Source organism: Balaenoptera musculus, chromosome 6 (assembly GCF_009873245.2).
Source record: "Balaenoptera musculus isolate JJ_BM4_2016_0621 chromosome 6, mBalMus1.pri.v3, whole genome shotgun sequence".
NCBI classification, from domain to species: domain Eukaryota; kingdom Metazoa; phylum Chordata; class Mammalia; order Artiodactyla; family Balaenopteridae; genus Balaenoptera; species Balaenoptera musculus.
Genome location: NC_045790.1, coordinates 60,421,690 through 60,438,349, shown reverse-complemented (window position 1 = coordinate 60,438,349; position 16,660 = coordinate 60,421,690). Strand labels below are relative to the sequence as shown.

The 16,660-nt window shown below is 41.2% G+C and overlaps 1 protein-coding gene across 4 annotated transcripts in view; it reads left to right on the top strand.

Annotated features, from left to right (window-relative positions):
* The first annotated feature begins 14,045 nt into the window (after nt 1–14,045).
* Nucleotides 14,046–16,660, top strand: part of RIC1 (RIC1 homolog, RAB6A GEF complex partner 1) — a 133,713-nt gene continuing 131,098 nt past the window's right edge. For 3 of the 4 annotated variants that reach the window (XM_036855219.1, XM_036855220.1, XM_036855218.1), the window contains exon 1: nt 14,046–14,360. In XM_036855219.1, the coding sequence (XP_036711114.1) occupies nt 14,217–14,360 (144 nt within the window). In that variant the 5' untranslated portion in view covers nt 14,046–14,216. The remainder of the gene's footprint in view (nt 14,361–16,660) is intronic. The other variant, XM_036855222.1, reaches the window with a different exon arrangement.

The following is a 16,660-nucleotide window of genomic DNA, read 5'->3' as shown; positions in this document are numbered from 1 at the left end:
TTTGTTCAGAGAAGCAGAACCACTGTGAGAAATGAACACAATAAGGGATTTATTATAGGGAGTTGACTGTATGCAATTACGGAAGCTGGTTGTACCATCTATGTGAAGCTGCTGTTTCTGTGTCTGATGCTAGAGCTGAAGTGCGCAGGACAGGAAGTCAGGATGTGAAGTGGGGGAAGCACGGACACACTGGAACCCACAGGGTTGGACTGGAATCTGCACTAGTCTTTCCCCACTCCCACATCCCTGGTGCCATTCACCGTGGAGTTAAACACACACCTTACCCAAGAGTTAGAGAAGCTGAGCAATTTGAAAGGAGTTGGGTGAGCTATAGGCCTGCAGGGACATCCTCAGTGCAAGGAAATAGGGCCACTCCTTCACTGCCACTTCTGTACTGGGCACAAAATGTCTCTTGTCTTTTCACATAAGTCTAAGAGGCCCAGAGAAATGAAGCGACTTGTAACCTAGAAGCCTATTTTTAAGAAATATCCTTATGCATCTGAAACTCTTCTCAAGAGAGCTCATGTCAATATTTTGGATCTGAGTACATGCCATTCCTCCTCTCCAAAAGACATTCCTGACGTGTGTACTTGTGCCTGTTGCCTCTCTGATACCATATAAGCAGGTTTAGGTAGCTTTGCGATAACAGATCTATTGATACTTATTAGTTTCCAAAGGAAGTTCCTCATTCCACTGTAAATACATGTCATCTTAGGACTGATTTTCTCCTGAATCTTTTTAACATAATCTTATCTAAATTTGAGCACTGCATCCAAATGTGTATTTTATTTAAATGTGAATTGCTGGCTTTGAGCTAAGGACAAGTTTTCAATCCTCTATCCAAATCTGGTACCAAATTATCCATGGTTACTTTGCACCTACTAATCTAGGGGGGAAAAAAAAACACTCTTTGGCAGAAGAGGTTAAGTAAGTTCCCAACCTTCATTTCTCTATTCTTAAAGACTTCCAGAATGAAGTTTAAACCCATTATCAAAACGTAGTGTTAGGGACTTCCCTGGTGGCACAGTGGTTAAGAATCCACCTGCCAACGCAGGAAACATGGGTTCGAACCCTAGTCTGGGAAGATCCCACGTGCCACGGAACCACCTCAGTGAGAAGCCCATGCACCACAATGAAGAGTAGCCCCCGCTCACAGTAACTAGAGAAAGCCTTCATGCAGCAATGAAGACCCAACGCAGCCATAAATAAATAAATAAAATTTTTAAAAAACAACAAAAAAAGTAGCATTAGAATTAAAATTATTTAAGGGAGAGAATGATAAGTCTTCGCCAATGCATTTATTTTGAGCAATAATAATACAATAAAGTTGCAGTACTGGGAAAGAATTTGGCTAATCTTAAGAGCAATATCACAATATATAACTTGAAGTGACTTTTTCTTCCTCTCTACCTAAAAACATTGGGCCAAGAGCAGTTAATCAGAGATGAATGCAATTTTACATTCGATGTTTTGCTGTGGCTTTAGATTTTGAGTAACAAATACTTTAAATCATTTCAGTGAGTGAAAATCTAGTTTCATAAAATAACAAATAGGAAGCTGGTGATTTAAATTTGCATTTTTTTCTCTGCAAAACTATTCGTCATAAAAATCTCTACATGGTGAGTTCTGCTACTGACTTTAAAATATAATTTAATTCACCAAAATGTGATTCATAGTCCACTTTTTCAGGAATGTATTTTTTTTTACAAAGCGAGATATATCAGTACTTCTTTCATTTCTAAGTCTCTTTCTCTATTCTTTTTTTGCTAATTTATTTTTACTCTATTTCTAAGACAGTTTACAACAAAATGTCCCCACAACCCACATTTTTATAAATATGGTACTTATTAAATTATATTCTGATATGGTTATTCTTCAGAGACCTCAAAAGAGAGAGATGGGCAAACTTCCTCCTTCAAGGGAGGGATCGATCACTAAGACCACCGATCAACTGAGCATGACAAAGTTCTACATACAGGCAATAATAAGCTGCTTTGACTTTCTCTTCCTATACTCCTTTGGGTCTAGACTTGAGGAGTTAAGGTGTCTAGATATTTGCACCTGGGCTGTGGGTACCTGCCACGAATTGGGTTCCCAGGGAAGCAGACTCTGAGACAGAGATTAGGGTACAGGAAGTTTATTAGGAAATGCTTTTGGAACCAAACCAGTCTACTGCCCTGGCTTAGGCCAATGTTAAAGGAGGGAAAAGTGCCCTCCACCCAGGCCAAGGGGAAGATATAAGATCCAGCTATTCCTTTCCATGTGGAGATTCTCTTTCGAGTGTCGACTTTGGAGGATACGTGTTTCCTTTAATTAAAGAGGGCAACGTTTTTTATCAAGCGCCTGTAAATATTAGTGGCTAAACATTTTCAAAACTGGAATTTCTATTACAGTCTTCATTATCAATGAGCGATTTAGAAAAACACAGCATTGTACTGAAACAAATTTATTATATTTTTCAGACACTAAAGAATTGAAAATTTTGGTGTTTTTTGCTTTTTGGAAAATATGATATGTGTTCTTCTCAAAGTTTCCTTTTGTTTTCGTCTTTATGTGACCTCACTCTCCATGCCCCCTGTATCTCTTCCCAAAATCTGTTCTTGCTGTCAGGTAGAGATATTTAGCCACAAAGAAAAATCTAAGTAGGACCCACCCAGCTTTTATATCCTGCATGGCTGAACTTTAATGAAAGTTTGAGTTTTTCCAAAAGTCTGGTCTTCACTGACTGAGAGGAAAAACAGTTGGAAAAAAATGCCTTGGGCATGTGAACCATGTAATTTCATTTGAACTAAGGAATTCCAAAAATACTTGCTTATTGAAAGGGCAGTTATATTTTTGTGTTGGAACTTGTTAGGGAGAAGGATAAGTACTAGTTCTTTCCTCCCCTACTTTTTCTCATAAACATAAAAAAAAAATTAAAGACTGTCTGAGTGGTTGGGTAGAAAAATAATGTGGAGAGGGTGAGTTGAACCATGTCCTGCCCTGGAACCTATGCCTTCCTTGGGAGATCTATTTTGTGGGATCTATTGAGCCCCACTCAGCTTAAGATAACCCTCTCCCCCTCTGATGAGAATTCAGGGCTCCATCTGGCCAGGTCTTCAAGACTAGTTGGATTGAAACACAGAGTTTTTTTGCCAGTTCTGTTCACTGACACCAGCATAAATGCTGTGCCAATAGCAAGACTGGAATTTTTGGGTTCCTGCTGGGCAAACTGGTCAAGCAGAACATTTTTAGGTCTGGTCTGGTTTAAGGGGATCCAGTGTTAAGAATAATATTAATCACTAGCATTTTGGGGAGTATGTACCATGTGCCAGTCACAATACTGGGTACTTTTACATGAATTACATTATTTAATCCCCACAACAATCCTTCGTGGATTTTTGAAACTTAGTGAGGTTAAGAACCCAGATTTTGAAACCAATCAGTCTGTCTCCAGAGTTTTTGATCTTCTTCCCTATTCAGTGAGCCCTGACTTTTGATAATGGGTCTCCGTATACTAGATTGGAATCTCAGACACTAGTGTAGCAGGTGCTACTGGTGCACCATGTCTCCCTGGGGCCTTACCAACTGCCAGCAACTGCACCACCTTTCAATGGCTTTCTCTAGTGGCTAGAGATCCAACTGTGAGCATGGAGGCTGGGTGTGCGGAGATTTAATGCCTCCCAGGAGCAGCCCTTAACTAATGGTTGGTAAGAGTTGGTGCATAAATCTCCAGCTCACTTGCTTCTCAGGTGCAATAACTCAGAGGCATGGGTTCTACACTGGTTCCCAAAATTCCCCAGAGGGACTAAGCACTTGTTACCCATACTGCTAATGTGCTTGAAAACACTCCCCTTATTGGCTGTCTTCCCTCCCTTGCTTATTTCCCCTGCTGGCATTTCCTGTTACCAACACCCAAATAAACTATTGACATATGTATTCTTGTTGGCTTCTGGGGGAACAAAACGAAGACAAAGGGTAAAGGAAAGGTGGGTCTACAAAAGAAGGAGAACCCAGGTGGAGGAGCTGCTGCATTGCTGGAAGGAGAGCACGGGGTTGCTTCTTTAGGAAGCAGCCTCATAGATAGTTCCCTGTTCTTGAAGGTGACAGTGTCTTGGGCGACAGGAGAGAAAGGTTTTGAAGGATTATTGAATATTGACACACTAGATGGTTCTTTTACTGCTTTGTTGGTGGACCTTTTTTCAGAAGTCTCTTTTGCTCCATTCCTTTTAAATTTATATTTGTCTAAAGTTTTAATAAGAAGTAAGAGAACCCAGGAAATGCATCCATTAATAAGTGGAATAGTGAAACAGGTATAAATGCAAACATGTTCTCAATAGAACATTGAGGAAGCAATCATAAGTAAATGAAAGATAAAAAGTACGTATATAATTTTGGAGGATGTATAGCTTACCCATGGCCTGAATATAATAATGTTACGTACTGTGTTTCATAGTGACAAATTCTTTCACCAACTTGTGACCCTATGGCCTTTGTTGATTAACTGGACTTCCAGTGGTGTCTAATGTTTTCAGGGACTAACATGGGCTTTGGGAAACTCTTGCTTTGTTAAGGTTAATGACATTGTAAAGTGTTAACTATCGTGTTCACACATTTTAATTCCTTGACTGTCTTTGATTTCATATACTCAACTTCATGTCTGCATTAACTGAGTTTTGACATCTTTAAAATTTATTGTATGGTAGTTATATGGTCTAAATAAGTTTGTTTCGGAACTTTTGCTTGGGGGTATTGTTATTAGTGCTTTCAAGGTGAACAAACTTAGAAATGCCCATAGTTGTTACAAAATTTGTAGAGTAAGAGAGGATGATACAAACTTGAGTAGTTTTTTTTCTAGTGACTACTTTAGCCACAAGAGGGAACTGTATGAGCAATAATAGGATTTTTAGGGATAAGCTTTAGAGGATCTCAGCACCCATTTCCCCATTCCTTGAGTCTTGGAGCTTGCCCCATTTTAGACAAACAGACTTTTCACCAGAGATCTGGGTTACAGAGCTGGATAACTCTTTCTACTTTTTAACAGACATTAACAGGTAAACTTTTTTAGTTCTGTGATAACGGAAGGATGTGGGCTTAATAACAAAGTATATGCAGGCAATGGCCAAGTTCCTTTTCTAATCCACACACTTGGCTGATATAAACCCATGTGTTTCCTTCCACCTGGTCAAGGTAAAAACCTGGGGAGAGCTGTTGCCATCTTTGTCAATTTTTTGTCTTTACTGCAGAGGAATTCTGAGACAACCTCTGAAAACAATGTGCTTGCCTGGGGTTGGGGAAATGTAGGTTGAGGGGAGAAATTGGAACAATATGCTCCCTTTCGCAGGGTCCTGCCGAAGATTCCTCTCTATTGGGAAGCCACAGGCAGTGCAGCACACGGCAGGAACACAATCAAATCCTAAGGACCTTCAGAGGAAAGAGCCTGCAGTGCATTCCAATGGGCATTTTTAGGAAGTGACTTGGGTAAGGGGAGAGTCTTCCTTTGGTGAATCATGTATTGAATGATGTGGGTGGGTTAATGTTGTTAAACTACTATCCAATTGTTAAAAGACTAATTCCTTGATTCACCTTATAGCCTTCAACATCCTACCTGAGTGATGTGATTTCTTCTTCCCTCTCTTCTGTCTACTGCTTATTTTTAAGAATTCACATGACCTTTTGGATAAATTACCGTTTTCATTTTTGCTTAAGATACAAATGATGTTATTTGCTAGGTGAATGTGAAAATGCCAATTTTATTCATTTTCTTAGCAATTTTTCTGCATGAAGGATTAATAAAAAATATTCTTAGGAATTAAAAAAAATAGTTAATAAGTCAGCCTGACATACAATATGTATATTTAGGTAGTGAGAAAATAAGTTTGTAGAAAGAGACAGTATTGAAGTTGTTAAGTGTTTGGGTTCTGGGTTCAAGTTTTGACTCCACCACTTCTTAACTCTATGAACCTTGAGTCTTTCTAAGCCTCAGGTTCTTCACCTGTAAAATAAGGATAATAATAGCTACCTCATATGATTGTTAGGATGATAAAAATTAAGTGCTTAGAGCAGTATCTAGCACATAATGAGGGCTGAATAAATACTAGTTGTTGTTGTTATTATTATTACTATTATTATTATTATTCGTGTAATAGCATTAATCATTAGGAAGTTCTTTGTGTCTAATCCAAAATATACTGCTAAGGGCACGGATTACTCTGAGCTCTCGGTTTCCAGCATTATGAAAGAAAAAAAAGAATCTGATAAGATAGGTATTATCATTTCCACTCTACAGATGAGGAACAGTTAATTGTAGCTCAGAGGGCTAGGAGGGCAAAACAAATATGAGCACGGGCCAGGTAGTCCATAAGCATGGGCTCAGCTCACTCATGATGATTGCTATTGGATGACCTAAGGTCACTTCAACCACTTGGTCTCATCTGGTCTCTACAGCAGAGTTGTTAAACCCTTTGGATAACTCTTTCATCAGGAAATCAAGAAAATTCAGATTTGCTGGAAGACGGTTCATGCCCACACTTCCTAGGAATCCAGTGCACCTGGATTCTGACTTGTTTGCATGCTGACAGGAGAATTGGAGATTCAGTGCAGAGATTCTAGCCCACATATAGAGTACAAACAAGAGGCACTTTAGCTTTTTAACTCCTAATCAACTCTTTATCAACCTTATTAATATGCATGAGAATCAGGAGGGTATTTGTTTAAAATGCTAATTCTTGGGCCACACCATCTTGGAATTCTGATTCAGGAAGCCTGGGACTTGGCCAAGGAATCTACATTTTATTTTTGTGTGTGTGGCAGATTCTCTTTTTAATTTTTCTTTGTTTAATTGAAGTATAGTTGATATACAATATTATATGTTACAGGTATATAGTATAGTGATTCACAATTTTTAAAGGTTATACTCCATTTATAGTTATTATAAAATATCAGCTATATTCCCTGTGTTGTACAATATATCCTTGTAGCTTATTTTATACATGATAGTTTGTAGATATCTGCATTTTTTTTTTTTTTAAAGGGAACGCTATTTATTTATTTATTTATCTTGGCTGTGTCGGGTCTTTGTTTCTGTGCGAGGGCTTTCTCTCGTTGCGGCGAACGGGGGCCACTCTTCATCGCGGTGCGCGGGCCTCTCACTATCGCGGCCTCTCTCGTTGCGGAGCACAGGCTCCAGACGCGCAGGCTCAGTAGTTGTGGCTCACGGGTCTAGTTGCTCCGCGGCATGTGGGATCTTCCCAGACCAGGGCTCGAACCCGTGTCCCCTGCATTGGCAGGCAGATTCTCAACCACTGCGCCACCAGGGAAGCCCCAGATATCTGCATTTTAAATGTATCTCCAGACAATTCTGATGCAGGTGATGAGTAGACCACACTTTGGGAAAACTGATCTCCTCAATAACAAATTAACATATTAAAAAATAGCACTTACTTTTTCTGATTATAAAAGAAAAAACCCAGAAAGTGCCGAGAATGAAAAAGAAAAGAAAAACCATTCATAATTATATTTTCTAGAGATGACTACTGCAAATATTTTGATGGCTGTCCCTTTAATTTTTTTTTTTTTTAAATATGTAGCCACTTTTCTGTATCTCTCAGGTTACAATCAAGTGTATTGAGTGTTATTTCATAGATATGTTCGTTTTATATTAATTCTTTAGTGGTTTTATAAATTATTTCTATGTTTTAAATATATGTAAACTTACTCTATGAAATCCACTTATATTCTTATCAGGTCTAGAGATTGGACTGGATATTATTTAAGGTCCAGTCTGACTAAGATGTCATACTTGTAAGAATCTTGCAGTTCTCTGAATGTAAGGATTAACCACATTCAAACTTGACGGAGAACCTAAAATACATCCTCCAAAACTTCAGCTCAAAGATTTGCTCTTGAGCTTTGTCTTTCTGTGCAGACCTGCTGATGTGACATTGTATCAAAGGTAATAATAACATTTCTTCAAAGATGATATGCAAATGTCCAACAAGTATATAAAAAGCTGTTCAACATCACTAATCATCAGAGAAATTCAAATCAAACCCAAAGTGAGATATCATCTCATATCCATGAAGTTGGCTACTATTAAAAAAAAAAACAGAAAATAGCAAGTGTTGGTGAGGACGTGGAGAAATTGGAACCCTTGTGCACTGTTGCTGGGATTGCAAAATGGTGCAACCTCTATGAAAGACTGTATTGGCGGTTCCTCAAAAAATTAAAAATAGAACTGCCATATGATCTAATCATCCCACTTCTGGGTACATATCCAAAGGAATTGAAAGCAGGGACTTGAACAGATGTTTGTACACCAAAGTTCTCAGCAGCTTTATTCACAGTAGCCAAAACGTGGAAGCAACCCAAGTGTCTATCAATGGATGAATGCATAAACAAAGTGTGTTATAATATATACAATGGGATATTATTCAGCCTTAAAAAGGAAGGAAATACTATCACAGTCTACAACATGGATGAACCTTGAGGACATTATGCTAAGTGAAATAAGCCAGTCACAAAAAAGACAAACATTGTATGATTCCACTTATATGAGGTGGAAACTAAACTAGTCAAACTCACAGAAACAGGAAGTAGAATGGTGGTTATCAGGGGCTGGGAGGCAGGGGAAGAGAGAAGTTATTGTTTAATGGATATAGAGTTTCAGTTTTGCAAAATGAAAAAGTTCTGTTGATCTGTTTCACAATAGGGTGAATATACTTAGGCTACTGAACTGTTCACTTAAAAATAGTTAAGATGGTAAATTTTATGTTATATGTTTACCACAACACAATAGCTAAACCATTAAAAAAGGTAATAAAAAAAACGAGTGTTGCCCTTTTATAACATTTTGAACTGTTACAAAACATAAGTTATACAGTTAATATTAAGGTTTGGTTTGATAAAAATTTTTCATGTAAACTGTTAAGTTTCTAGAATTGTACTCACTTGGGGTTTATAATTCTCAAAGTTATCAGATTAAACCTAGTGGGAAACCTAAGACTAATGGATGAGAATAGCACAGAAGACAAAACTATTATATACCAGAATGGTTTGTTACACCTGGGCACTAAACATGACTCTAAGCTTACTGGTAAATACAGGCAATAAAAAAGATAATGCAATGAATATGAATTTTTCTCCAAATTAATGAAGGGAAATTTCTCTGAATATGGAGGGAAAAGAAGGAGGAGGAGGAGGTGGAGGAGGAAGGGGGGGATGAAGAAAGGGAGGTGTCATTAGAATTATGGTGAACTCTGTTGTCTCACATTATGGGGTTAAACAATTTCTCATTCGAACTCCTCTTACTATTTTAATAAAGAATACACACAGAAGATTCAGGTTGGCATTATTTTATACTGGAACACTGGATGAGACGTGGTCAAACAGAACGATTGTTATTGTTTGCTATTTGAGTGGAAGCAGGTCTGTTTCCAACGATTTTTTTTTTTAATTTCTAAAAAGATCAAAGTGAAGGGAAAGAATAGTGACTCTTTTCCCATTTTGCTTTATTAGGAACAGTAGACTTCCTCACTTTATTTTCTAGTTTGTGTTCAAGTGCCAGCCTAGGGAGTCTCATTTGCATCCATTAAGGCTTATTAATAATAAGCCATTCTGCCTTTATGGTTAATTAAATGATTCTAAGTAAAATTTAACACTATTTACCGTGAGGATTGTGGACAAGGTAGACTGGTTAATCACACATGATGGAGTTCCTGATTTTTTAAAAATTTAAATGTTTATACTTTTTTAATGGAAATTTCAACCATATGGAATAACAAGATGAGTTCCCAAGTTCCCATCATTTAGCTTCCTAGATTATCAACTCATGGCCAACCTTGTTCATATATAGTTCCACCTTCTCCACTCACCCCCAGATTATCTTGAAGCAAAACCCAGACATTGTATCATTTCAGCTGAGATATTATCAATCTTCAGGAGGGGATGAATAATAATCAAGAATCTATGCCAGAAGCAAATATATCAGTTGCACATGACAAAAGTGTCATAAAGTTGAATGTTAAAAGCATATTAGGGACTTCCCTGGTGGTCCAGTGGTTAAGAATCTGCCTTCCAATGCAGGAGATGCGGGTTCGATCCCTGGTTAGGGAACTAAGATCCCACATGCCACGGAGCAACTAAGCCCAAGAGCTGCAACTACTGAGCCTGCACACCATAACTAGAGAACCCACGCGCTTTGGAGCCCGGTGCCCACCCCCTTGCACCACAACTAGAGAGAAGCCTGTGCGCCGTAGGAAAGATCCCATGTGCCATCAACTAAGACCCAACGCAGCCAAAAATAAATAAATAAATAAATATTTTTTTAAAAAGCATATTAAACAGTCAAAAACAAAAGCAGTATCACTTTTGGTGAATATTGTGATAGGCTATTATAGAGCTCCCCCCATATTGGGAGTGGTGTACGAAGGATCAAATTCCAGTCCAACTGTGTACTGTCATAAGAAGTCTGTGAATGTGCGAAGGGCAGAGAGCCTACTTTCAGTCTGATGACTCAGGGTGCTTTTCCTCCTAATCCTCCTCTCACCAGTCTTGGGACAGTGCCTGAAGCTCCACGTTACTACATTCCTCCCTGATTTGCCAGCACTGCAGGCCCCACTTAAAGCAGGCAAGTGGGGCATTATCAGTCATGAGCAATTTAACTTTGTTTTACATAATTGTTTTTCATTACAGAAGTAACATGTGTTCGTTATAGACAATTTGGAAAATACAGAAAAGCCCCCAAAAGAACATAAAAAGCACCATAGTCAGGGGTAAATACCAGTATTTTAGTGCATTTTCTTCCTTTTTTTTTTCTAGGCATTTTTATACTTTTTTTTTTCATGAACATAGGATATTTTACATACTGCCTTTTTTCTGCTTTCATTACTTCATAATATATGGTGAATATACTTCTATATGATTAAATATTCTTCCCCAACATAATTTTTTATTTTTGCAAGATATTCCATTGTAAGGAAGGACTATAATTAATGTCTTTTGGGGGACATTTGGATTATTTCATCTTAGCTACACCTTTGTGGGGTACATTCTTAAAGCTAAACTCTGTACATATTGGTGTTTATTTCTTAGAAAATAATCATAGGAAAAGAAATAGTTGGGGCCAAAGGTGTGCATATCTTTAAGATCTCTCTCTCTTTCTTAAATGTAATACCAACTACTCTTTAGAAAAATTGCACCAAATTATACTTCCACCAACCATTTATAAATGTACCTCTGTTTCTGTGTACCAACATTTCTTCTAATTAAAAAAACCCATTAATTTGATACATGAAAACACATACCTATTGATGTTCACTTACACCTTAGTCTTAGCTCAGAATAGAGTTTATTAAGTTTGACTTGAGAGTGATGGTGGTGGTGTAGGGAAAGGAAGAGAAGGAACATCCAGGGCACAGGAATTGCTAGTGTATTTAGAGTAACATTACACTGATATTTGAAAGCTGGAAAGTCCAGTTCATAAGGTTTCTATCACAATGGGGGAACTCTTAAGCAAGGGATTGTGGAAAGTCAGATATTTTACTTTTCCCCCCACAGGGCGAAAGGCCTACAGGGTCTCACTTCCTGGAGCAGCTACCACAGTTCAGTTCAATCCAAAGATCACTAGATCTGTAGAAGGAAGGCCAGTTCTCTTCAGGCCATGTGACTTTAGGCATGTCCACCACTCTGGTCCTGTTTCCTCATTAAGGAAGTGAGAATAACATCACACCAGTATTACCTACTTTGAAGATTTACTGTGGAACGAAATCAAGTCATGCATTTGAAAATATTCTGCAAACCTTAAATGCTACAAAGGAGTGTGGCAGGGAAATTAGATTCTAAAGCCAGCAAGTAAAGTTAAAACTGAGAGCAATGAAAATTACTTAGAAGTACCTTAAAATGTGCTTGAGTGCAGTTACAATGCTAACATTTAGGAAGCACGTGAGAACAAAGAACCTCTGAAGGAGAGCTGGGACGAATACACTCTCAGGAAATTTTGCCAGTGGAATCGGTGCCCTGTAACTTATTTTAATTTCCTCTCTCTTTCTGCCAAGTGCATAACTGAATCTGAGAATGTTAGATGACAGTATGATGCCACTGTTATTCTTCTACAATTTTATATTGGCAAGTCAAGAAACCACTCTGGGCCTCTTTATTTGTGTAATGGTACAGTTCAGCTGGATCACGGTTTCATACAAAGTTTCCTTTGACAAATACTTTGAGTTTACTATTCTTACTACGTTCCATGCTGCTTTGCTGTTTGTCAGAAAAAAAACACCACGAAGCAGACACGGTCTGACCACAAGAGGCTGGTGAGCGGTGAGACAATTTCAACTTTGATTTGAGGAATCCTGGGTCCTTTGATCGCCTTCTGGGGAATGCACTGAATGTTTAGGAAGATTATGGAAAGTTACATATTTTGTTATGAATACCAGCTACAATACTACATCTGATACGGATTAAGTTACTTTGTTTCCTCTTTTGCTGTTTATCTTGCTACTTTTTCATGTGAGTTAACATTTTTTTTAAAACCTGGGCTAACTTAAAAATCCTTTAATTTAAAAAGTAATAGAGGGCTTCCCCGGTGGCGCAGTGGTTGAGAGTCTGCCTGCTAGTGCAGGGGACATGGGTTCGGGCCCTGGTCTGGGAGGATCCCACGTGCCGCGGAGCAGCTGGGCCCGTGAGCCACAATTGCTGAGCCTGCGCGTCTGGAGCCTGTGCTCCGCAACAGGAGGGGCCGCGATGGTGAGGGGCCCGCGCACCGCGATGAAGAGTGGCCCCCGCTTGCCACGACTAGGGAGAGCCCTAGCACAGAGGCGAAGACCCAACACAGCCATAAATAAATAAATAAATTAAAAAAAATAAAAATAAAAAAAGATAGTTTAATTTCTATTAAAAAAAAAAAGTAATAGAAACACGTGGAAAAATTCAGACTGTACAGAAAAGTAGATAATGAGAAGCAAGTCTTTTAATCCAGACCCCCCCCCCTTTCCCCTACTCCACATTCCCTCGCCACTCCTGCCATCCTATTCAGAGGTAATCACAGAGTCAACACTTAAGAAAACCCTCTTATTGTTAAGGTGATCCCTGGGTCCAAAAAGTTAAACATTGAACTACAGAATCTCTAAAGTCTGTTCCAGCTCTAAAATTAAATCTTATACCCTACTGAGAGTGCAAATGAGAAAGCCTCGCCTTGTTTAACATTATGGTTGGTAAAGGGACAGAAAAATGCAAACTGAATTCAAAAACACACTACATTTAGAATTCCTGAAGGACAGAGAACAGGATTCAGGCACTTTCACGGTGGCTTATTTACGAATTGAAATAAAGGCCCCCTCTAGGGTGTAAACTCCATGAGGGCAGGAACTTCACCACCAGGTTTCACTGCAGACCTTGTCACACAAGAAAGGCTCACTGGGCGAGGGACACGACAACCCAGCACAGAGACTACGGCCCAGAAGGCAGGACCGGAACTAGAGCAGGGAGCGTCACGTGACTCGCCCTCCTCTGCAATTCCCCCCACCCCCACCCCCACCCCCGCTCGGCGATGCAGCTCCGGGACCGCCTCCACCAGAGGCCGCACCAATCCGCGAGGGAAGTCAAATTTGGCTAGGCCAGGCAAGGGGCGGCTCCAGCTTGTAGTCGCCTTGTAGCTGCGTTTCGCTGGCTCGGCCCACTTGTCGCCGAGTCTCAGGCGGTGGTCCCGCCTTCCAGCCCTGACTACACGCTCTACATTGCAAGTGGGAGGTACAGAGGAGAAAGAGCGGGGCAAAGGCGCATGCGTGTTGAAGTGAAGCCCAAGGCGAAGTTTCAGAAAGCAGAGGGAGGGGGAGGGGAGAAGTCTCCAGTACGCGCGCGCGCGCAGCAGCCCTCCCTGCCAGACACACGCGGCGCGGCGTGGTGACGCCAGGTCGGCCCGAGGAAGGGGCGGGGCCGGGGCGGGCCTTTCCAGCTTTTCCAGCTTCTCCAGCTCCTCCCGCCCCCTGCCGGTCCCGACTCTCCTTCCCCCTCCCTCCCCCACACTGGGCCCCGTCTGCGCGGGGGTGCCTTCGTCGCTTAGCTTCGCGTCGGCCCGGCCCGGCCCGGCCAACGGGCAAATGCCCTGAGCTGCCACCGCCGCCGCCGCCGACTCGGCCGGTGGCGGTGTGGGAGACGGGCGTCCGGCCCCGGGCCGCTGAGTGTGACGGACGGGGCCGGGGGCCGCCGGGCGCCGCGGCGTCGGCGGCTCCGCGCGGACCATGTATTTCCTGAGCGGCTGGCCCAAGAGGCTGCTCTGCCCTCTGGGGAGCCCGGCCGAGGCGCCTTTTCACGTTCAGTCCGACCCCCAGAGGACTTTCTTCGCCGTGCTGGCCCCGGCCCGCCTCAGCATCTGGTACAGCCGAGTAAGTAGAGCCGCCCGCCGTCTCTCGCCTCTCCCTCCCCGGCGTCCCGGCATCGTCTCGCCCCCAACTTCCACCCAGAGTCTGGGACCCCTGCCCCTTCCCGCCGGACCCACTCGTCTTCGCCGTCCTTGTTCCACCTACTCGGCCGCACGAACCCCCGGGTCCTAACACGTCCTCCGGCCAGGGCTCCAGGGTGGATGTCGTCGCTGCTGCCCCAAATCCCAGCGCCTCCCTGCGTTGGACCGACGGCCGCGCACAGTGCGGACCCCACGCGCTCCCTCGGCAGAGCCCAGACTTTCCCTCCTCTCCCTTCCCCCATTCGCTGAGGAACAAATTTGTTTAAACTTTCCGCAATTAGGAATCTGGCCGCTGTATTGTTCCTAGCCCTTCCTTGCCCTAAAGGCCATTGTTTTGAAGTTAGGGAAAGCCTGTTGGGCTTTACCCAGTGTCAGACTTTACATGCTGTGATAACTTATTTCTAGCAACTACAGCCAGAGTTATTTTTTACTAAAGTTCTGATAATCCAACTCCTCGCCTCACCCCAACATCTCCTTTCCACTTTCAGGCCAGTTCTTTTTTCTGCTGCTCTTGCACTCTTCTGTAGAGAATTGTAGGGGGTTAGTAGGAGCGGAAGTAGAGCTCAAATCTGTTCGCGCTGCTCCTGGTATTCACACCTGGAAGTAATAAAATTTGGGAAGAGCGTGAACCGGTGTTCTGTTTTTGCTTTCTGTGAATCTTGCTTTTTTATTTCTTGTATCTAATTACTGAGTAGATAACTTCAAAAATGAGTGGTGGATAGGATACTCCTTATTTTCCGTGACGGTTCTGTTTATAAAAGCAACAAAACAGAGTATAAAAATGCCCCCCCGAAGGCAGTACTAATCGATGTCAGAGTAAAGTTGTTCTCTTTTCAAAGCTAATTTTACCAAGTGGAAATAGGTCGTGACCCTAGCTTTGTTAGATCTGTGTGAAATACTGGCTTTAGTTAAATTAGTTAAAACTGTCACATCTGTGTATCTGACCATTTGAATGCCTGTAAGGCCCTCGACTACCCTCACACACAGCCCTGGTAAAAGTGATGATGAGATTTAGATATTTCTGGTATCTCTTTTATATGACTATCATAGTTAGTGTTTAAGTCAGACTATTTGCCATTAAGTTTTAGCTGATTTAATTTTTAAATATATATCAGAACAAAATAGGCTGTTATAAAACAACAGTGTGACTCTTCTGTCTGGTGCTTGATTGCATTTTTTGAATGTATGTATTGCATATCATTTGGTTCTTAAATGAGATACTAATTCATTTACATCGTGTATGCCAATTGAATAATATTTTATTTGGTTATATATAACTATTATACTTAAAGCATATAAAGAAAAAAATAATTAGAACTTGAATTTTATTTTTATTTTTTTAAGTTTATTTATTTATTTTTGGCTGTGTTGGGTCTTCGTCTCTGTGCGAAGGCCCTCTCCAGTTGCGGCAAGCGGGGGCCACCCTTCATCGCGGTGCACGGGCCCCTCACCATCGCGGCCCCTACCGTTGCGGAGCACAGGCTCCAGACGCGCAGGCTCAGTAGTTGTGGCTCGCGGGCCGAGCTGCTCCGCGGCATGTGGGATCCTCCCAGCCCAGGGCCCGAACCCATGTCGCCTGCATTAGCAGGCAGACTCTCAACCACTGCGCCACCAGGGAAGCCCAGAACTTGAATTTTAAATTGCCTTCTGAATTTAGTACATAATTTCACTCTAATTTAACAAATTGTTTGTAAAGCCTAAAATTTAACTTTCCTTATCTCTATAAAGGGCAGACCTAACTTAATTTTAGACGGAACTAAACTTAATTTGAAGGAGGAATAGACCAGAAGCCTGTAGGCTACTATTCCTCTGTAGAAGAAACAGAAATGTGCCTTGACTTTCTTAGGGATATTGTGAATATTAAGAATATCAGGGTTTTTTGCTTTTGGACTTAGATACTAAATAAATCAAAGGCAGTCCTGGAATGTAAAACTACTCATACTCCTTTCCTTCAGATTCCCACCGTGCACACCGATAGCTACTTCCTACCGAAGTGCTGGGGCCACTACCATTAAGATCCACTGTGCAAAAAGTTAGTTTGTACGGAATCTGTGGGTTCAGAAGTATGTGAAATGATATGCAGGAATACCTTAGAGAAGGCTCCATGGTACTGTAGGTTTACGAATGGTTAACTTTGATCTCTGGCATCACTGTCACTTTAAAGATCAAGTATTGGACCAGATGAATTTAAGGTCTTTAACTGGGTGAATGGGGGAACAGGTG